Raw genomic sequence first — 23,749 nt, 5'->3', positions numbered from 1 at the left:
TGGTCTGGTACTCCCTCAAGTCCCCTTTTTTAGCATTGGTAACCACAGCCCTTGTCCGGATGGGGTTTCCCTCCCTCCTTCAAGGCAAGAATTGAAACCACATCAATTTTTAGATTAGGGGGTGTAACCCCCCGGCCGTTTTTATTAGAAAATTAAAAAACATTATTTATTAACATTATGTACAATTACGCAGAAAGGCCAGATACATTGTTAGACAGATGATGTCACATGGCTAACCTTAACTCTAATACACACGACACTCCTACCGTAAATCTAACAATGCATATATTCACTTTCTGCATGTCCCCTCTAGAGCCTACGGCAAGGTCAATGACTGGCAGCTTCTAGATCCCAGCAGACTACGAAAAATTACTCGACGGAGTTGGCTTGTGCAGGGGTTACAGCTTATCGAACGGATACATCATCCCGGAGACTGGGCACCATCCCTCAATATAGCACCCCGCACCCGGCCACCCAGAGAATAATGCAACTGGGAGGAGAGGAAAGCACATGGGATCTGCCAGAAGGAGTCGCCGAGCCTTCCAGGGCTGAACTGTTAGCAGCTATCCAGGGCTCGAACACAAAATAGAGACCGTATCTACTCTGCTACGAGTAGGCCGGGGAAAGGTCACGAACAAAGTAATGACTGCTGGAAGTAACATCCCTGAGCTGCAGGGTGAAGTTTCAGCCCTCAAGCGTCAGATGACCACAGTTACAGGGGGGCTGGAACCTCCCGCTGAACATACAGAGGGTCGCTCCCGCTGTGGTAAAACCCCAAAGGGCTCAAGGGTTTCTACAGATAAGTTCCTACAGGACGGTTTGAGGACCAAGCTCAAACCACGGGGCCTTTCAGAATTTTTTGTAGTGGAAAGAGCTCATAGAGCCCTGGTGGCCCCTCCACCACACAGGGCCCCCGCCATGGCCAGCATAGCCAGAATCCTCCAAGCCGTCTGTGAGCAGGCCCAGCCCCCGCTTCAGCAACAGCAAAATAGCCATCTACCCGGACTATACAAAGTGGGTACAGGAGCAGCGCACGTCTTTTCTCAGCATCAAGCAAAAACTAAGAGCGCTACAGTTGCAATACATCCTCCTGTGTCCAGAAAGACTACGGTGACCAGAATTTTAAATTAAAAAAACGGGACATTTCACAAAAATAGAAGAAGGACCATAACTTTATGTCAAGCGAGCGCACAGAATGACAGCGCTCCTTGGCAAAGAATTACAAAACAGGCAGTAAGAACATACATAAGATGCAATGTTTAAACCCAGTAGCTAGCCTGTGAATTAAATTGCTTTCTTGGAACAACTGCTAACTATCCCTGCTTTGTAAAACATAAAAAAACAACTCCCACGTTTTTAGTCGACCCTCTCCAAAAACCGGGACATGAGCTAAATTCCTCGAAATCTGCCCGGACAGCTGGTGAAAAACGGGGACCGTCCTGGCAAGTCCAGGACGCCTGGTCACCCTAAGCAAGACTGAAAATCATTTTGCAAGGAAAAGCATATTTCTTTGATCATCCGGAGGAGGTGTAGGAATAGCTTGAACTCTGGGACAAGACAGCCATACCCCAAGGCAGCCAACAATTGGGGGCCCTCAGCTGTCACTGATGGGTGCGGGAGGAATCGATCACCCTCCTCCTGGCTTGCCGGAAGGTGACGGTCAGTGAGGATGTGACCATGCAGCAATGCACCTCAAACACAAGACATGGAACTGGAGAATGGCACACAACTGCTTGTTGATGAAGCAGGGACCGGGCCCGAGCCCTACCAGATACCATGGTCACCCCAGAGGTGGGGTTTGGAGATGACTGGCCAGAGATGCCTGCCGTTTGAATCTGCGAAGTAGTAAGTTATGAGATGGTATGATGCATGCCTGGGGGGAGGGGGATTTCTGAATGCTGCTGGCAGCTAATAGGACTATCGCAACTGCAGGTCCACATGGTGGTATACTGGACTGCCAGATAACACAGAATTGATAGGTCATGATCGCATGCCTCTGGGACGTACACATGGAGCACACAGACTCGCTAGGCCAGATCGATTGTGGCTCGAGTGAAGCAGGTATAGTATATGCAGATGTGAGTGGCTGGCCAGTTGCTGGCTGGTGGAGTGTGTTAGCAGGTCCCCGTTGGATAGGCTGTGATGCTGAACATATCCTTGCACAAGCAATGGGTGGAGGTAGATGGTCAAATAGTTGCACTATGGTTGTTTGTGGGTGGGTGAGGGGGATTTGGTTTGTATTGTTGATTTGTGTTGGCAGTTAGGAGCATCAATGGCCTGGTGGGGGTAGAGGAGGCTCACACCCAGAATCTGAGAGGATAATGGGGGGGGGGGGGGGGTGACTCTAAAACACTGACCGGGAACTTCAGTGGATTAGGAACATACATTAAGAGGTACAGGGTACTCACTTTTAGAAACAGCATAAAATCAATATTGCATGCTTGCAAGAAACACACTTGGAGGACAGCTGCCACACAACTGGCTAAAAAATGTCCAGGACAAGTCTTTTTACTCCTCCTATTCTACATATGCCTGGGGCACTCTAATCTGGGTGACCCCCCGGAGTGCCTTTTTCTCTAACATACATGGAGGCCGATGTAGGAGGGGAGTAGGTCTAGTGAACTGATAATGCAGGATGTAAGGTTGCCCCCGATATGGATAGGTGACTTCAACTGCGTTCTAAACCCCAATTTAGACAGGACGCTAAACTGCGTATGACCACAGCACTCAACGGTGAATGCACAACATGGGCTTAGAGATGGTCTACCAGATGAACCACCCCACCCAAAGGGCATGCATGTTCAATTCCACGATGCATAACCCCTTCAGCAGGTTAAATTGGATACTGGTGACTGGATTCCCGCAGACAGAAGACATTGAGGTAACACACCTAGCACCTAGCGCGCTCCCAATCAGATCACTCACCAGTTGCCCGTTATACTGGGGAGGTCTAGCGTGAGGTGACCGGTCCTGGCGGATGCCAGTAGACATGATAGCGGATCCGATTGGGAAGGAGGCACTTTCACAGTCACAGCCAAACTGCATGGAGGCTAACTGGTGCTCTAAATCAGGTAGCCTATTAGCCTGGGTCCGGAGCATACACCACCACTTACAACACATCCGATTATGCCTTAAGGCACCAGGGTCACCTCCAGAGTGAACATAGTGGATACATTTCGGGAGCACCTACAGCAAGTGTACACCGCAGACCCAAACCTTTACACTCCATACTCGGAGTGCCTAGACGTCCCCAGACTTGGATTGTTGGGTGCTGAGAATCTGGATGCCCCCATAGAACTTGAGGAGCTCTGGTCAGCAGTGTCCATGCTCCCATGGGCTCAGGCATCGGGCAAGGACGCCTTCCCACCTGAATTCTATCAGGCGTGTTCGGTGCTGATCACCCATGGACTCCTGGAGATCTTCGTTGAGCTAAGTGACGTGTGTTTACTGCCAGGCCCATTGTTGTTTTCCCCATGTTACCCTAATTGCACACATTATAGGTCACATTTCTCTTTGCACCCGTTACTATATAAAAATGCCCGCTTTTGTGCCACGTTATATTTTCACACAGAAACTGCAAGTTTTCGTATTCTGTTCTTTTCCTGGGATTTAATCTGAATACCGTAGACAAGGTCAAACAACAATCAGCCAGATTCATCATTGAAAAATGGGCTCGCAAAGGGCCAGATTCTGAGAATCTGGCCCTTTGCAAGCGCAATTTTTGCATTTGGGATTCATCATCCCAAATGCAAAAATCGCTAATTGCGAAATCGCATATTTGCGAGGAATTGCATTAAAGGAATCTCTATTTGAGATTCCTTAAATGCATTTCATTAACCATTTATTATTTGCGAATTCGCTATTTCTGGCCGCTATTTACCGCGAAGTCTGACTTCGTGGTAAATAGCGAAAACTTAGAAAAATGCACTTTATTGCATTTTTCTAAGTTGTATGTTACACACACACATGTCCTTTGGACATGTGTGTGCGCAACATCAGGCTAAATTTACATTTCAGGGGTGCTACAGGGTGTCCTTTGGACGCCCCTGGCACCCTTGAAATCGCATCCTTATTTGCGATTAGCAAATTGATAATCGCAAATAAGGAATAACTCCCCATTCATTCCTATGGGCCTTTAGCCCATAGGAATGAATGGGGAGTTATTCCTTATTTGCGATTAGCAATTTGCTAATCGCAAATAAGGAACATGTAGAAATCGCAATTATTTTTGCGATTTCTACATGAATCCCGTTTTGCGAGTCTTTAATAGCGATTCCTAAATAAACGCTATTAAGGACTCGCAAAACGGGACATTGATGAATCTAGGTGTTAGCCCCTTGTTATTCCCTATGGTCAGGCACTTGCACCTAGGCATAACACTAGAATGCAGCTGCAGTTTGTTAGCAAACATGTCTTACAATAAAACTTTGTACAGGAGTTCTAAAAGCAATCACTGAGCGTGAAGGTTCTGAGGCCAGATTGCTGTGTCAGGCGAGATGTAGAGCATCCATTTATGCATGCCAAGGTATGGGGTCCACCACTAATCCCAGAGATCTTTGATATATAATCATTTAGTTTCAGGAGGAAAGGTTGGGGGTTTAGGCTAACCGGTCTTATAGAATGAAAGGGCTTTTTATGGTATATGGTTTATTAATCATGCTAACAATATTTTTGGTATACATTTGTTTTCTAATTGCGGCACAATTACTGCATTTTAGAGCATGATATTTTAAATAAATATTGTAAACTTCTGTTGTGTCTCTTGTTTATCTTAGTGTGTACAAGTACAAGTGAGAGAGCGAAAGGTTGTGTCCTGTTCCGCGATCCCCGAGTGGCTTGAGTCTATTGTGTTCTTGGGTGCCAATTCACTTGTTTCTCTGGGAATGTTAGGAGAGCAAGTGAGGCACTATAGCTAGTCGGACTCAGGCTCATTGATACAGAGGTAGTATGATGACTCAGTCCCAACAAGCTGCGGTTCTATGATCGTAAGCAGAGGTCTGTTCCTGAACAGAATCCTGTCAAAAATGGGAAACTGCCACCGACCATGAGGGAGAGAGAGATATGTATTATTCCTCAAACTGGGAGGTTATCGGGCCGACCCCGTAGCATAGAGGCCACTCACATAAATTTACCTCAGACGTGAAGGTCCTTTCTAAATTCCTTGTTAACCGACTGACAGCCCCCATGACACAACTGGTACACGAAGACCAGTATGGGTTAATCCCAGGCCGGAATACCGGAATGAAGCTCAGGCATTTAGCCCATGAAGTTGAGCATTGCGATGGGGAAATGGGGCTGGTCTCTATTGACCTAGAAAAAGCTTTCAGCACAGTGAATTGGTATTGCTTACTCGAAGTGCTGAGATTCATGGGTATTAGCCCTCCGTTTCATGGGTGGGTCCGGCTGTGGTATACAGAGCCTAATGCCAGTGTGTGTGGGGCGAAGCCGCTCAGAAAAGTGGGTTTTGGGGCGCCCACTTGAGCCGGTCCTGTTGGAGCTTGCAATGGAGTCCCTGGCTGTATGGGCAGGCCAGGAGCTACGGGACAGGGCATACGTCTAGGAGATGGTCGTCACATCATATTGCTATACATATTGGCAACACTGCTGAATCTAATGGATGTGTTTTGAGACCTCGCGGGTCTCAGGCTCAACCGCACCAAATCACTACTGTTTCCCATCACATCCCTGGTCAGAAGGCCTCCTGGACATAGTCTTATGCTGGGAGCTGATGCAATTTAGATACTTGGGTATCAAGGCTGCGCACACCATAACACAACAAAGACATCTCAATATAGGGTGATGTACATGTTAAAGACAGACATCTGTGACCTTCTGGAACACACCGTCCCTCTTTGTGATGGGTATGCTGGCTATCTCCGACATGTTGCTACTACCACAATGTCTGTAAATACTGCAGAACTTGCTGTGCCCCCTTCTGACGAGGGTGTTCAGACAACTGGACTCAATTCTCATCTCCCTGCTGTGGGCAGGCAGGCGTAGCAGGGTGGCCCTGGCCACACTGACCATATTGTACGAAGAGGATGGGTTGGATGTACCTATATTACTATGCTGCACACCCACAATATGCAAGATACAGGAGGCAGCTGCAAAAAGCATTTGTAGCTGGGATAATGGAGTCAGGCTGACTACCAAAATTATTAATGGAGGGTGCAGGGATATCGAAAAAAATCCCTCACGTAATTCAACAGTTAGCAAGAATATGGCAACGCTTCGTTGAGGCAGCACTGAGACAGGCCCCATTCCACAGAGAACTCCCAGTTTGGACCTTGATACCGATTAGACAAATAATGGACGTTCTATCCTTTCAAGAACAGAGGGAGGGCGGGTGTGCCGTACTTGCGGATTTATACCCCTTTAATAACCTTCGAGGAGACCTGCGAAGAATTTACTCTTGGACCGGGGCACTACCTACTTCAGGTTGGCATAGCCAAGATAGCCAAGTTCAACTGGCCCACTTACCATGGCACGCCCAAACCTACCCACACCCCTGGGTATCCTACTGTCCTGTGGCATGGGAAGGCATTTGATTACAGTGATACATATGAGCTAATGCAGTAGATCAACTGCTGCAAGCATGCACGGCCTGGGATGCTGATCTAGAAACCCCGCTGGTTGATGGGGACTTGGCATGTCTGCAAACATACTTGCACAGTCACTTGTAATGCCCACTTTCAGGAACGGTCATTCTTGAAACCTCTCCCATCAAATTAGTGCTTACATCTCCTAGTGCTGTGGGCACAACAGCACTCCCATTGATGTTTGCATTACTCCTGCCACTTGAGTTACATTTTATGGGGTGCACAATTTAACAATAACTCATTTATGAAATCCTCATCCGAGTCACTATCACTGTTTTCTCTTCTATTCTCTGTCTCATCTACCTCTTCTTTGTTTTTCGTTTATTTCGTCAATGCAGGATATAGTCTAATTTCATCACATCAGTTCTCCATGTCTTTTGTTCTGCATCCCACCTAGCATCCACACTAGTGTGTATTGCTTTCTTGATCCTTCTGTGATATTTCTCCTTGTCTTTTATATGGGCTATGTGTTTCTAAGCATTAAGTGCTTCGTAAAGAACAGGTCTAGGAGGCAGTTCCATGTCATACAACACTATCCTCAAATGTTCAAAGATTCTCAAATTACGTGTACCATAGCTTGGAAATATCAATGCACCCTCTTTCTCCATGATCTTATGCCATTGCTCAAGCCAAATACTAGGGGTGGGTGGAGTTCTACTCTATGGAATTCCATCAAGTTATCTAAAAACTCTGTAAATATCAACAGAGTTCTGCATATGGAAGAATGCCACTCGGTCTTAGTGTTTAGTTTCTCCTGTCACCAGAGCTAGCCAGGCTCTAGGTCGTCCTTTGCACGGTCGAGTTGGTTATGAAAGAAAGTAGATTTTCCCCTGAAAATGTGTTTCTTGTAGGCGAGCCGATCAGATGTTAGGAGTGAGAGATTTGCCAGTGAGGGATTCTGTCTCCACAATCTTTTAGTCTAAGTTGTCTTCTTTTGTTGTTAAAGTCTAAGTTGAACCTGGATCTGAATTGGATTTTTCTCAATTTCTTTAGTTTAAGTAGCATAACCTGGTTAGGAACATCAGTCATCGATGATCTATAGTGGACATAGAGTTCATCAACGGTTTAAGGGAGAGGTTGCAAATGGAATTTGGCTTTCATCCTGGATTCTAGCTCTGTTAGTGGGATATGCTTGATGCTCCTAATCCAGCCTGTGAGTTTGCTGGCTGGTGCTGGGAAGGATGTGTGGTGTAGTTTGAGATTGAATAGAATTTGATGGGGTTCCGACCATTCGATAGGCAAGATGGAATGAAGGAAAACGGCCTATTTCTAGTAATTATCTCATCCAGAGTGGAATCTTTATTGTGGGTAGGTTCATTGCAGAGTTGCTTGAGATCATTGATTTCCGGTTAGTTATTTAGGTTGCAGATTGTGGGGTATTCTGTGTCGTTCCAGTGCAAGTTGAAGTCACCTAATATCTGTCCTGAGATGGACCTTTTGAAGGTGACTCAAAAGATGTTGGGAGTCAGCATTATTCACAACAATTTCCAATTAACAATGGGAACACACTTGGCTACACAACGAGGAGTAGGAATCAGGAATAAAGTTAAGAAGTTTATTACAAGTTAACAGTCAGGTTAATGTAAATCAGTCTCAAAACCATGCTGTAAAGATACAGGATCATAACAGGATAATAAAAGGATAACTAAATTGTCTAAAGAAAATTAGGACCATCAGCATAAGGCATAAAAAAAGCTCAGCTACAGCAATACAGAAAAATAGCAATAACATTTGATTTATGAAAACAGTCTTCGATTCTCCTTAAACAGGAGTAGTTTCCGAGGTCATCTACCTCTAGACCTAAATTAATCAGAATTTCTGAGTCTAGAAAATAAAAGTCAGGAAAATCCTAGAAAAAGAAAAATAGGCTCATGCATATTTAGAAGGTGTCAGCATTTCAGCAGCTCGGTAAAGAGTCTTCTTAGAATCAGAAAATAAGTGTTAGCCTTGGCCACAATCAACAAAAAGGGACAGAATAAGGCTGAAAACTAGACGTCTGTACATCACAAAGTCCAAAGGGGAATCTGCCTCTCACAACCTGTGGGAGCACTACTTAATATTACATGAATCCTTCTGGGCAACACCCCTCGTCTACATTATCAGGGATTCCATGATCCTGTTTTATTCTCATGTTGTAAGCTGCAACATCTATGGTTTTTCCCAGAGCTGTTCGGAGAATAATGTCTTCCTATGTCATCATATGTTTTGGAACTCCGTACTGGTAGAGTCGGACAATGTTCCCATTGGGCAAAATTAAAAACATTTCTGGGAGGACTAGTTCTACGTAAATAATAAAGTCCATAATGATGGTTCAAGAACATTTAAACAGTATAATATTCAAGCTCAGAAAGTATTGAATCAACTATTTTAACATCCCAGTCATCAGAAACAAACCCACGAGTAATAATGTAATTCATAGAAGTTTTGAACACATATGGTATTTGTATAATTTCAGGTAATCTAGGTATATATAAAAAAGTACTTTAACCCAAACAATACCTCAAGGAACTGGAACAGCAGAAATTTTAACAAGGGACAAGTCTCTTTGCGGGAAGACAAATGAGGCTTTAAAACCTCATCCACCAGTTCAACAGCAGAGCATTCAGGCAAATAATGGCTATGTATGAGCAGAAAAAAAACTATACAAATCCAATCCATAGAAGGAAAGCAAGCCATGTATTGTATTGTATTGTATTGTATTGTATTGTATATCGTTTTTGTAGAGCGCGTGGTTACCATGAGGCATCCCAGCGCTGAGATAGAGCAAGACTCTGTGGAGGGGCGGGGAGGGGGTGAAGGACAGTTATCTGGGGAAGAGGAAGGTTTTTAATGATTTTCGAAAGCGGAGATGGACGGATTCCGCACGTAGTTGCAGTGGCAGCGAGTTCCAGTGAGAGGCCCCTTTCACAGAGAAGTGGCGACCTCCGGTGCGAGATTTCTTGAATCTAGGCACCGTGGCCAGACACCTGTTATCAGACCGCAAGGGTCTATTGGGTTTGTAAAGGGTGACTAGGCTTCTCATAATCGGGGGTCCTTTACCTTGCATGATTTTGTGGGTAATGCATAGTGATTTGAAAATGATCCTCTCTCGCACAGGGAGCCAGTGAAGCGCTCTGAGAGCAGGTTTGGCTGATGACCTGAGGGGGACACCCATTAAGAGTCTAGCAGCAGCATTTTGGGTTTGTTGAAGCTTATTGATTGTGGCTTCCGGAGCACCCAAGAAGATTGCATTGCTGAAGTCTAGTCTAGAAAGAACTAGACCCTGAATCAATAGCTTTCTCGAATGCTGCGGGAGGAGAGGGAGGATTTTGCGAGCGGAACGGAGAAGGCCGAAGCAAGTGCCTGCAGTCTTTTTCGCTTGAGTCTTGAGCGAAAGGTCCTGCTCAAGCCAAACCCCCAGGCTTTTGATTTCCTTTTTTGGGATGGGTGGGTCCCCTAGACAGGCCGGCCAGATGGAAGAGGGCAGAAAGGTCGACTTGTGGCCTATAATCATAATCTCTGTTTTTGATCCATTGAGCTTGAGTGAGGAATCACCCATCCAAGTATGGATCTTTGTCAGGCATTGGTGGAAATTGTCAGGACATTGGCTAAGTTGAGACAATGAGACGACCAGTTGGGTATCGTCGGCAAAGCTCACTATTTTGATCCCAAAAGGGATAACCACCTCTTCCAGGGGGGCCATGTACACATTGAACAATGTGGGGCTGAGGGATGAGCCCTGTGGCACCCTACACTGGAGGGGGATTATGGCAGATTGAGAATTGCCTTCCCAGACTTGAAAGGTGCGGTTAGAGAGGTAGAATGAGAGCCACGTCAAAGCGAACCCTCGTATTCCCGCTTCGGCCAGGCGCTGGATGAGGATACGGTGGTTCACTGTATCAAAGGCCGCACTCAGGTCAAGGAGGATCTCTGCCACTAATCCTCCTGAATCCATAATGCGCCTAGCATCCTCGATGACGGTGAGGAGGGCAGTGTCGGTGCCCTGGCCTGGGCGGAAACCAGTTTGGGAAACACGCAACCGATCATTGGACTCCAAGAAGTGGGAGAGTTGGTGGTTCACCACTTTTTCTGCGATCTTACCGAGTCCGGGGAGGAGGGAGATAGGTCTGAAGTTAGCCAGCTCAAGAGGGTCGAGATGGGGTTTCTTTAGAAGGGCCTTCACAATGGCCCCTTTCCAGCTGGGAGGCCTAATGCCCTGGGAAAGGGAAAGGTTGATGAGCTCAGTTGCCGGGTTGGAAATAGAGGCAGCTATCTGTTTCAGGTAGGGCATCGGAACAGGGTCGCTGGGGGAGCCGCTGGATAGAGTTTTAAGGAACTCCGCCTCAGAGATTAAATTGAAGGCGTTCAGCTGAGGGATTGAGTCTAGGGGCAGAGTCTCATGACGAGAGGGGCTCTTCGTTTGGGGAAGGGTGGAAATGATATTTTTTATTTTCTGGTCGAAGTAGGTGGCTATTTCGTTGCATTTAGAACCTGAAGGGTCTTGGGGTAGCGGGGGCTCAGGGATCCTCAGAAGTTCTTTCACAATCTTGAAGGTTTCTCTCATTGAATTGGAGGCGTTTTTAATTCTGTGATCATAGAATGTTGATTTTGGCATTTCTGAGGGCTACTTTGTACGCTCTGATAGATTCGCGGTAAGTATCTTTGTTGACCGTGTCCCAGTTTTTTCTCCAGATACGCTCAAGCCTCTTGCAGCCTTGCCTTTGGGTTCTGAGCTCAGGAGTGAACCAGGGTGCAGAGCCAGTTCTAACCTGCTTTTTCCTCAGAGTTTTTTTGGGTAAGACACAGTTCAAAGACTTGGAAAGCCAGTTTTTGAAATTGGTGTCAGCAACAACAGGATCCGAAGCAGGGGGTGGGGGGGGAGCGTTCTAGGATGTTAGTCCATTTCTCCACTGAGAGTTTAGACCACATTCGGTCCTGAGTGGGAGTGCTGAGCGTGTGTACAGTTTTGAGCTCGACCTGCCAAGTGAAGGTCAGGAGAAAGTGGTCTGTCCAGGGGAGAGGGGACCGGGGGCTGGTTAGAAGTGACCTGATATTGGATAGTATCGGGTCTAAAAGAAGACCTTTGTAGTGCGTGGCTCCTGTGTTCATGAGGAAAATCTCATAAGACGCGAGATCAAGGAGCAAGTCAGTGGCTACTTTGTCTGAGGGATCGTTGAAATGGAGATTCAAATCCCCTAAAATTGTGAAGTTAGGTGCAGAGGAGGCTAGGACGGTAACTGTTTCTAAGAGACAGCTGGTGAAGTGCCTAGGGTTCTCTGGGGGGCGATATACAAGAAGGCCTGTAAAGGAGGTGGTGGCAGAAAGCTGGAAGTGGAAGTAACCGTTTTCAGAGTCCAAAATTCCGCCGTCCTTCATCCTGCAAGTTAAGTGGTTTTTATACAGAATGGCCAATCCACCTCCTTTACCCGAGGGTCTGATTTGCGAGTGGATAAGGTATCCCATGGGCAGGGCGCAAACTATGTCAGCCTCAGAGTTAGTGGATAGCCATGTTTCTGTGAGAAACAGGATGTCCAGGTCATGATCCTGTAGCAGATGGTTAAGCTCAAGAGAGTGTTTCGGGAGGGACCTACAATTAAGTAACGCCATGCGAAGGTCTGTAGTGGCTAGGAGGTGATGCGTCGGTCCAGATGGGTCTTTACAGCACAGCTCGCAGTGCGTGTATGTGTGCTCATATTTATACATATAGTGACAATGTCTGTTCTTGCGTGGTCTCGAGGCAAGGAGCTCACTTCTGGAGTAAAAAATTGAGCTATCACTGTGATCGGGCATAGGTTCTAGCCCTAAGCCCTGCGGAGCCCGGACGGGCCCAGACGGGCTTGCCTCTGGCACGCCGTCGGCGCGCCCGCTGCGCGGACGAGAAGTGAGATCCATTTTATCGTGTTCTGGCCCCAAATCAGCCTGAGCACTAGCCCGCTGTCCTCTCCCTCACCCAAGATGGCGGCCGCTGTCTGCGCCTGGGGAGGAGGGGAGTCTGAGACCTGCTGGGCCCATGAATTGGCCCAGGGAGGAGGTCAGGAGTCCCAGGAGGGGAGCGATCCCTTGGTAAGTGAAATTCAGGGGAAGGTTTCTAAAATCTCAGAAAGAGTGGCGTAAGTAATTAAAATACTGCGATTTTTCAAAGTAACAATAAAATACAAATAATAATCACAAGCAGGTAAAATAAGTTATATCTCCCTGCTTCCGCCTCAGGAGTATGGTCTATCACCATACTGTATATATCATGTCAATATAATACAGAGGTAGTACCATGGAAAAATCAGAGAGTTATGTTTTAGTCTGTTAAAAAGCTTACATATACCATGTGCTGAGGCAGTAGTAGGTACTAAAGAATTTGAAGAAAAATCATTATTCTGCAAAATGACCAGAAGCAGTCTGTGCTCAAACTGGAGCCAGTGCTAGAAAAAGAGAACTGGTAGATGCATCTAATGGGGGAAACAGCCATTACGATGAGGCTGTTTCCTCGTACACCCTTAACAACGCATGCACAGTTACCATGCATAACCTATACCAATAATGCCTTTTCAACAAATTATGCTGTAAAGGTATATGCGGCTAAGGTCTGTGTGTGGGAAGGGTGTGCACCGCTCGCACACATAGCCTTTACAATGTAATTTGTTGTAAAGGCATGCACGGTAAAGACGTGTGGTTAAAGGTATATGTGTGGTAAGGGTGATGGAGGCAATCAGCATCTTTAGAGGAAATAGACCCTTTCGCTTCCTCTGTATGTACCTCAGAAGAGCTGGAATGGTGACGTTGTGGAGCGGTAAGGGGGATTTTTAATTAATTGATTAATATTTATTTTAATAAATATATTTATGTTTTGAAAGTTTATTTTAGGGCACGGCCGGGGCAGTTTTTCAAATTGCTGGGGGCAGGAGAAGAGGGGTCTACTTCGAGGGCTCAGGTGAGGGGTAGTTTTACCAAGGGCTAGGAGGGGGATGTCATGTAGGGGTAAGTTACTAGGGTTCAGGGGAGGGGTATTTGTTAGAAGAGTTTGGGGCCAGGAGGGGGTCACGGAGACGTGGAGGGATTTTTTTTTTTTTTTTAAAAGGGCCGAGAGTGGGTGGGGGCACAATAGACCCTGTTTTAGGACTTTGGGCAGGAGTCAGGGAAAACCTTTACCAGGAATATGTCCTTAACATGCATGCTTTTACAGTGAAAATCATTGTAAAGGTATGAGTAGTAAAGACATATTCATTGTAAAGTTTATGCGTGGTAATGCCATTTGTGTTGTAACGCATGCGTGGTAAAGACAGGAGTTGCAATGGAATGCATTCTACTGACATACAGCCATCCAAGGGAGGTTTGTAATAGATAATCCCATCAGTTTCCTTTGAATTTGCAAAATGCAAATTAAGATTCTGGACATTTCTTCCAGATGAAGTGGTTACTGAAATCCTCCAAAGTTAATTTTCCACCCTCCCGAACATTGGGGAAACCATGTCCAAGTTGTTTAATGCTTGAACAGGTATTTCCTATATGATAGTGCAGGGGGGAGGGAACTACCCAGGAAACCTCACAGCCTACTATGTAGGACCGACCACAACCAGCAATTTTGTGTGTTCATTAGAGACAAAGCTGTGGTCTTTGGAGCCAGGCAGTGGTGGTAGAATAACAGTTCTTCTACCTTGTATTCCAAGAACCAGCACTGGCAGCTGGAAGTATGTGCCAGATTCCTTCTTCCCAGTAACTTTTTCTCGAACCAGATCCCCACATTTTGGAATGCACCCTGCGGAAGTTGCTGAATCCTTCATTCCCAAGGTGGTGGCATGTGCTGCTGAGTATTCATCACAGTCCTGTTGTAATTCCTTCAAGACAGCGACAAGTTCATTTATGCCAAAATGCGTTTCTGCCAACACGACAGGACCATCAAGATCTTGGACGAACATAGGAATGCTGAACAGGACTAGATTGGGGGTACGGTCTCTCAAAGATCTTCTAGGAAGATTATTTAATGCTCTCTGGACTCCATACAGGTAATGGCTCCAACTACAACCTGAGCCTAGTACTTTAGCTGTTGAGGATTGCGTTATGTCAAATTTCTTTCTTTCCACTACCGAATTTCGCTCTGGATGGTAGGGACTAGAATAATGCACCCTAACACCCAGTTGCGCAGTTCTCGCAAGATGTACGTTGGACTTAGGGGTTTGCGGGAGAGACCATGGCGAGGAGAAGGGCAGCCGGGAGACGCCACAGTACAGTTAGTGCCTTTTTCTTTTTAAATTTGTGTTTTAATATTTTTTATTAGAGACTGTGGCGGCGGGGAGCCTGTTTTGTCAGTGGCTGGCTAACTCCGCTCCACTATCAGGAGTTTTGCCTGCAACTCTGCGGTGTCTGCGGAGTAGGCAAAACTCCGCACACTCCGCTGGTGGAGCGGAGTTCTCTATCCACCCTTATACATTTTGTTGATTTGAATTGGTGTGTAGGCAACCAGAACTGGCAATGAGGTCCCATTATTACTAACGGGTCCCAGTCTAACGTGATCAATTCCATGTGGTAGGGCACTTTAAAAACAATTTTGATGTTCCCGATATGTTAGTGCTAATTCTAAATATTGATAAGCTCTGTACTGTGCAAGTGGATTAGCTACAGTGTATGTATGAAAAGTGTTAGTATTTGCATCTAGTGCAGGAAAATGGACCACTGGATAGAAAGTCCCTGTTCTGTACGCATCATGTGCATCTACCACAAACCGAACATTTCATCCCCCATTAGGAAGTCCATTTGAAAGAAAATACTGTGCGACAGCTTGTCTACAGTTTACAGCCATTAATACTGGTACTGGTTGTGACATCTCTATAAGACAATATTCAGAGATAGAAACACCAAATGGGGTATCTGTTAAAGTTAAAGCTTGAAAAGTCCAGACAAGGAGGCCGAGCGCTGGCTCATGTGGGACCAGTGCTCTGGAACTCTCTACCTCTTGAGCTGAGATCACTCACTAGCCACCTGACTTTCCGGAAGACCCTAAAAACATACTTATTTACCAGTAACTAATTTCTTCCCTGTATGATGTACTATCCCTTGAATAAGACCATCTGGAGCTATATTCTGACTGGCAAAGCGCGGAGATACCCCTTTGGGGGTTTATTCAGGCGCTATATAAGAATATAAAATAAATAAATAAAATAAAAAACCTACATACTGAAATAGGAACTACCTATAAAGCTGCGGAGGATTGTTTCACAACACTATGGACGTCTCTGTATAAAAAGGTGCTATGGGTACTTTTGGCATGTGTGAGAAAGTTACTCAAAAAATCTGTTAAATAAGTACCTGACTTAACATTGTTCACAATGTCTTGTGCCTCTTATTCTGTAAATAAGACTGCGTGTTTAGGGTGGCAGCCCCATGGCATTTGGGAGACTGAGTCAGCCCCACACAGTCTGGTAGCTGTGAGCCTAACCCCTGGCTAGCTCACAGTGCCTCAGCCACCCTAATCAGAATATTAGAGATTTGTGGCAACATAACCGGACACTTCAGACTACTCAGTGTGTTGTGCAGGTCCTATTATAATAAGACTGCATGTTTTTTAGGGCGGAATCACCACAGCGTAAGTGACTGAGTCAGTCCCACACTGCCTGGAAACTGTGGACCTAACTCTGGACTAGCTCAAGGTCCTCACCCACCTTAGAAAACAGAAGGTGATTTGTGGCAACCTAGAACCGGACACTCAGGCTCCTCAGGGAAGTTGTGATAAGCATATCATACCCCTTACGCTAAGTTACTCAATGACTCACACATACAAATGCAGAATAAAGATGCAAAATGGATTTCAATACAATTATTGAAGCAATTCCATTCTATGGTAAAAAGCATGAGCCGTGATAATTAGGCAGATGAAACATAATACAATGATCATAGTTACTATCAGTGTGAAAAAGATAAACATTTCCACCATTTTATAGGATTGTGAAAACCTAGAGATTCCTACCTACACTCTATGTGTAACAACCTGAGACCATAGCGGTGGTAACCCTTTTGCCTATTCCGGTCTAAGAGAAAGACCCCTCATCTCCATGCAAAGCCGGCAAGGGTCTGCCTGTCATCTGAATGGCAATCTTCTAAGTTGGCTGAAGAGTCAGCATCAGAATCAGCAGACCTGTCAATGGAATGGTGTAGGTCACAGGACAGTCATGACTGGAAAGCCCTCCGAACCCCCTTAGGCATGTGATGTTTATATAACACTTCTTGCAGTGTTCTAAGAACAGGCCTGAAGTGATAACTAGGAACTGGCTCCTGAACTCCTGGAGCAACAATAAGAGTTAGAATATAATGTACTAAACATGACAGCCTGGAACATGGCACAGAGTGAAATGCATGCAACTTGCTGATATAATGTGTGGCACAAACAACTAGCTCTTCTCAAAAAGAAGCAACTTATTAAATGTATAAAAACAACAAGCTGAAAGATGTCTGTGCTAAAAAATATGAAAATGAATGAAGCCATGTCTACATGTTCAAGGCAAAAACAACAGGCCTAATGCAAAAATAAGGGTGTCCAACCCAGGCACTAAGGAGAGCCCACAACACGCTCCCCTTCTTGGTACAGGAGTGTAGAGTACAATATTAAGAATATACTACTTAAAAGCACATGTAATATAAAATACATACATTAAAGAGATAAAAATGTCTAAGTTGGCAAGTAGACCAGGCCAAAAGTTTAAGGCCAAATTAAAAAAGGCCAATTTGTAAAAGATGCCGATTAAAAAAACATAAGAATCTTGCAAGGGGTCATCAAGCTTAGAGGTAGAGATGGAATCCAGGATATACCTCACTTCAGCAGACGATAAAACCACCATGTCCTTATTGGAAGATGAAAAGGAGCACACATGATCAGCCATGGCTGAGGGGGCAGCGTTCTATGACGGGCCAGATGTTGTCGAGGCATCAGGAGCTAAGAGTCTTCATCCCTGGAGTCAGGCTTATGGGGGTGTCACGCAGCAACCGCATCTCATTGGACAACTCTTGCAATGAACCCTCATCGAGAACACCATTAGGTTTATGTCCACAGAAAGTACACTTGTTGCAGACCAAGATGCACATCCAGTGCATGTTCGAAAGAGCACCATAAGCAACGGAAGACGTGTTGCATATAGCAAAGTACTGATCGAAATTACAATGGCCAGTCCTTGTCTAGATCTTCCAACGGTGCAACCCCGAAATAAAATATCAAGCATTCACGACACAGGCATGCAAATGTAAATGTATGAGACAGGGAAGGCTACCTGCCTGTCCGGGGACTGGTAAAAAAGTACCAGAAAGTCTGAATCTGTGAACAAAAACAAACACTTTAGTATGCAGTCACGACACAAAAGATCTATATGAGCCAGTTTATTTTAAGCAGACCAGATGTGAATAGTATCCTGCATATTGCATGCTTCATATATATCTATCATGTTGTGATTACGCGCTAAAGGGTTAGTTTTTGTTCACTGGTTCGGTGTTTCTGGTACTTTTGTACCAGTCCCTGGACAGGGCAAGTAGCCTTCAATGTCGCATGAATTTATATGTGCATGCCATTCTTGTGTTTAATGAACAGTACACTTGCACTGGGGCTCTGACATTCCTTTTGGCCTGACGAATGCCTGGGACCAATCTTGGCCGTTCGAATAGTGCAGAATCATGTTGGTAAGCAGAAGTTCATAGGACCATTGTACTACTTTTTTATAGTGTCCATCCACCACATGAATAAAGGGATACATGCGTGTGGAAGAGTCATTTTTAACCCCTTCCCTGCTGCCGTTGGCCATCGCGAGCACTACCTCGCTGGTGCTGCGAACGTCCAACGGCCGACGCGGCCACTCCCATTTTGCGGAAGTGCCGCACTGCCGCAAAATCATGGCCGCGGAAAAGGGGTTAATAATAATATTAATCCTAGTCTCAAGAAAAGAATATATATACAAAGAGCTCCCTTGAATACAGTCAAGCTCATGCTGGCATTTAGCAGCCTGTATGAACCCGATGGTGAAGCATTTCACTACTGGAGTGAGTGAGGGTTGTATATAAAAAGGAAAGCCTTTCTCTCCTCTGTATTTCAAGACTATGTTACTTCAGCTGTGTGGTTTTACTTGTGCATAGGCAGACAGGCACTTTATTGTTCTGAAGACTATATGTATAAAGAAGCTTTTAAGTCACATCTCTTACATGTCACTCAGGCACCAAGAAAAGACATCCAATGGCAGTCAGAGGTCTTTTCCTCTGTCCTATTAGAAGATCACACAGGGAATGAGATCTCTTCTCCATAAACACTTGGGGATGGAAGTATCTCACAGGAAATTACATTTTTTCTCCATAAAGACTTTTAGGGTGGAAGTATTTCACAGGAATGAGATCTTTTCTCCATAATCACTTGGGGATGGAAGTATCTCACAGGAAATGACATCTTTTCTCCATAAAGACTTTTAGGTTGGAAGTATTTCACAAGAAATGAGTTATTTTCTCCATAAACACCTGGGGATAGAAGTATGTCACAGTGGTATGTCCAGTCGGTGCCAGTGCATCACCCCCAGAAGTTGCAGACAAAGTGAGCCCATCCATCCATGTTCAGAGTGGATATCTCTTACTCCCTCCTCCTTACGGCTTATGTCCTTCATGCCCCACACTCATGAGACAGACCCCATTCTTCTACACGCGTGCCCGAGTGCCAGCAATGGTTGGCAGTCAGATGGCTGGGGTCAGATAGGCGAAGTGTTGGAAGAAGTTGGCCATGGTGGGGTAGAAGTCACCAGGCCCAGTGTCCTCTGTCCTTTCTCCCTTCCTCTGGGCATGAGGGAGAGTTTACTAATCGCTGCTGCTTTGGGCTTGCAGAACCTGTTGTCTTCGTGTATAAATCATATGATCCTATAAGAGAGAAAGAAAACAGTGAAATTTTACTTTTTATTGTCGACTTTCACTTAAGCAGTTTAAATAGGAAAATTTTCTTGCTAACTACAAGAGGTTCAGGGCTTCAATTTAGGGTTTGGTGGACTGGGAGGAAAACTGTATCCTGGTGGTCCTCCTGCCTCACCGAAAATGTGGTGTCCTCACTCTATTGAGGGCGCGTTGACAGTCACTCATATTCCATGCTCAAGTTCACCATAGGCAGAGGAAATGTTGAATGGCCCCGACATGCAGGGGAAAAACTCACAGCGTCTCGGGATATTTACCTTTTGTTAAGAAAAAAACAAAATCCCACTTTGTTCTGAACAAAACATTTTGTAGAGTGAGTGCCTTAAGCATGGCACCCCCTCAGCAAACATTATTGTGAAGGAAGCCGCCACCACGGCAGAGAGGTTCCCACCAGGTAGGTGGCGATCTCCAAATATGGCGGGCGATCTTCAGCTGGGGGGGTTGGAGGTCATGACCTCCATCTCCCTGGCAGGACAAGAGCCACCAGCTAAAACCTAAATAAGGCCATTAACCTTTCATTATTGAAGTCTAGGAAAAATTGGTTTATAACGACAAACTATCCTAGCGCATGTAGAGCTGCATTCACCGCCATCTTCCTGTTCTTAATATTTCATTGAAAATGGTGGTCTTGATTAGTTGACCCATCTGAGCACATTACACCTACACCTCACAACCACCCCTTGGTATTTGCCTAATGGACAACTTTGGAGACTTTGATAGTCTCAAATAAGCTTCAATAAGAAACTTAATTAAGGCCATTTAAAGTCTTTTTGTCAGAATTGAATTCTGCTGTTACATATTTTGTTTGAAGAGCATAACCTGTTGGGTTAGAAGGTCTGCCTGATCCGAACTGATGAGGTGTGACCTAGCATACATTGTAATATTCCCTTGACCTTGCTTAGCCTCCCAACAAACTGGTGAATTAACCCAAAACTGCACCCGGTAATCAAATAAAAAAAGTTGACTATCCACAATTTGCTGAAAGAATTTTTGCTAAAGTTTCAGATACTGAAGATGTCAAACTAAAAAGCTTTTAAATACTGCAAGAATAATACACCCAATTGTATTGTTTAAGGAGGAAACTAAAGGTCCTGCTGGCCTCGGAGTGAACTCCTATCTAGCATAAGATATACATAATAGAGGACGGGTAAACAACGTTTATGACAAAACTTTTTTCCGCATACCATTGCTCCGTAAGCCGAAACAACGACTTGCGGAGGCGGGGGTGGTTGGATTTAAAATCCAACACCTTTCCTAGTGTCCGGACAGACTGGAGTAGGAATAGTAATTTATACTATTCCAACATCCAGCGCCCCCCTCCGCAAGTCATTGTTCTGACTTGCGGGGTAATGGTATGCGGAATCACAATGCGGTCGTTGTAATAACCGCGTTGTGATTTCAAGCGGGAAAAAAGACTGCGGGAAAAAGACCTATATTCCAGAGGAATTGACAGGGAAAGGCACAGCAATTTGAGAAAAAGCCAGCATTGCAAGATCCATTCAACTGTGGGATTTCAAGCAATTTCAATAATTTACTGATATACTAAACAGTTTTGATGGGCTGGTGTATACTGTAAGTATTGCAGTTTACAAACTATAGGAACAAACTAGGTCGGGCGAGTTTGACTTAAATTGAGATCTGCCATTTGTTGCTTTTTGTTTGTTGCTTTTCTGAAATCTGAATAACAATCATACAGGCAGATCGGGGAGTCGCAGGATCAAGCTAATTTCTGTTTAATTGATGGTATAAAGAATCCATGGTATTTTAAGAAGTTATTCTTACAGTCCACCTCAGAAAATCTAATTTTATGTTCATATTAAATGGATTACACCAATATTCAAATCTGCACACAATATTACCCACAATTCTGCAATAACATGAGCATAGCCCGTAGGATGATGTTTTCGGCTTGTAGAAGTTTAAATACGTTTTAAGAAGGGGGATTCAAGGTCTTAATTTTTTAACAGTATATACAGTTATATCAAGCATATGATCGGACAGTTGTGCTAGTCTTTTAAATCATTTGTAAGCGCTGGAAGAAAAGCTTGGCAGCCTTCTTCTCTCTGTGGTGTGTTCCTTCATTTGAGATACACGTGTCCCAGGATGGTGCCCAGTCTCAAAGAACAGAAGCAGCTGCTGTTTTGTACATTACAGATAGAAAAGCCTTTGGTACAGGATTGGTCAAGGCATGGCAAGAGTCTAGGAGTTTCTGGAAGGAGAAGATGGACTTATATCAGGTCACTCCTCGGGGATTCTGGGTTGTAGTTTTGAGATTTTAATTGAAGGGGCTTGCCAGATGTTTTAGTTGGTCAAAATGGTCCAATATTGAAACCAACATATTCGAGGACTTGCTGATTTGCACATTGGATCATTCAGATAAATGTTTTGATTCTCTTTTGCAGTTTAGCAAGGTATCACATTTAGTGAAACGTATTAATAAATATGTCTGCTATACAGTTAAAGTGTTCACACAGAACCAACATTATAGTTACTTCCTCTAATTGTAGATTCTGGTTGACACTCAAGACACAGCACTCCTACTACACATGATCAGAGGGAGGGTGGAGAAGAAAAAACAAATAATAAATGTGCTTTTTCACAATACTGAATGACATTGGTCAAACTAATTATTTTCATAAATGTAATTTCAATAATTAGTAATCATACCATTTTACAAAATGAAGCAATTTGAAAATGGATACATGTAAATTGCTTACACTGTTAGAAAATATTATTTTAAGGCTTTTAAGGAAGTGACATTAAAAAGCCATGATTAGTCTCACTGGTTGAATTATACATGGTTGATTTTAAATAATTGTTTTGCTGACACTGCCTTGAAAAAGCGTTTTTGCAGTACACCCCAAGGGATCAATGTGAGTTTTATAAAACATTGGATAGGAAACTGAATTTTTATATGCTTTTTAGTGATATTAAGGATCAGTGATGTATTTAGACTGACTTTAAATATGGAAAATCACTGATTCCCATTTGCTTCTTGTAGGGATGAAGTGAAACTTCAGGTTATGCCTGCATCACCGTGCGTAGTCAGCAATAAAGGTAAAGTGGCCCCATCTTCACTTGCATTCTCTGTTTTCTCGACCTGCTTTGACAAGCAAACTGAGATATGCCATTGGGCACTGTAGCCTAAAATAATCCTCTTAGCCAACACTTTAGCAAGCATATGAACAATTTGCAAAACTAGAGATCTTACATTGTGGAGGCAATCCAAATGTCATCCCAGATTTCATATCATCACCCAGCTCACCCCCTCTGAAACACATTTGTGTGTCGAGCAAGGGCTCTACAAAAGTAAATCCTTTGGCAGAGTCATTCCATTGCGTCAGCTGCAAGGAGGGACTGGCAATTCCGGCCACCGGGCAATGAGGAATTTTGGGCTTTAGGCAGCATCTCGAATCCTCATGGTTATATGATGCTCGTAGTGTCTCAGATCTTCTTGGCTTCAGGATGAGGGGTTTTACTGCCCATTTTATGAGTGGAGAGATGGAGTCCAAAGTTCAAAAGAATGAGCAGAATTGAGCTAGAGGATTCAATTACTATCAGAGTATTTTAGAAAGGAGAGCTTTGTAGCCATTGGTTCGGGTGTTTTGTTACGTTCAAGTGCGGTGGTCGTCTTAAGGATCTCAAACATATGAATGGGACCCCTTGAGCTTCTTTTGAGATTGAAGATCTTGGGGAGAATGGATCCTCAGAGATCCACCGTACTTACATTTCTGCTTGTTGGATCAACTAAACACCAAATTTGATAGTACACATGGGTCCCGGGGAGCGTCTGAGTTTAACTTGGAAAGCTGGTCTTCTCTCTTGCTTGAATATTGTGAATGCCATTCAGAGTGCCTGGGGCCTTGAACCTGCAATGCAGCCACATTCACTGAAGAGTATCTTTTTTACACAACTCTGAGAGTGACCACCTCACTACCCGTCCTTACGGACAAAAGGCCTGATTTATAGTTTACTGGATGGGAATTTTGCTGAAAGAATTTTTGCTGAAGTTTCAGATACTGAAGATGTAAAAAAAATATATATTTTAATTCCAACAAGAGTAATTTACCCAAATGCATTGTTTAACGAGGAAACTAACAGTGACGGATATCCCACCCGCTGAATTACAAGTGCCATAGCATACAATGCACTTGTAATACGGAGGCCGGGGTAGCCATCATATTTGTGATAGAGTATTTTCATCCACCAAACTCTAGATCAGGCTTAAAGTTTCCAGTCCTGGGTTTTTGTGCACGAGC

The 23,749-nt window shown here is 44.4% G+C and overlaps 1 protein-coding gene across 2 annotated transcripts in view; it reads right to left on the bottom strand.

Moving 5' to 3' along the window:
* Positions 1-16,355: 16,355 nt before the first annotated feature.
* The window catches only part of LOC144797749 (phospholipid scramblase 1-like), a 113,378-nt gene continuing 105,984 nt past the window's right edge, over positions 16,356-23,749 (bottom strand). For both annotated transcript variants that reach the window (XM_078668498.1, XM_078668499.1), the window contains exon 8: positions 16,356-19,442. In XM_078668498.1, the coding sequence (XP_078524624.1) occupies positions 19,383-19,442 (60 nt within the window). In that variant the 3' untranslated portion in view covers positions 16,356-19,382. The remainder of the gene's footprint in view (positions 19,443-23,749) is intronic.

This window comes from Lissotriton helveticus, chromosome 12 (genome assembly GCF_964261635.1).
Source record: "Lissotriton helveticus chromosome 12, aLisHel1.1, whole genome shotgun sequence".
NCBI lineage: Eukaryota > Metazoa > Chordata > Amphibia > Caudata > Salamandridae > Lissotriton > Lissotriton helveticus.
Note: the sequence above shows the minus strand (reverse complement) of the source record. Positions and strands in the feature narration are given on the sequence as shown.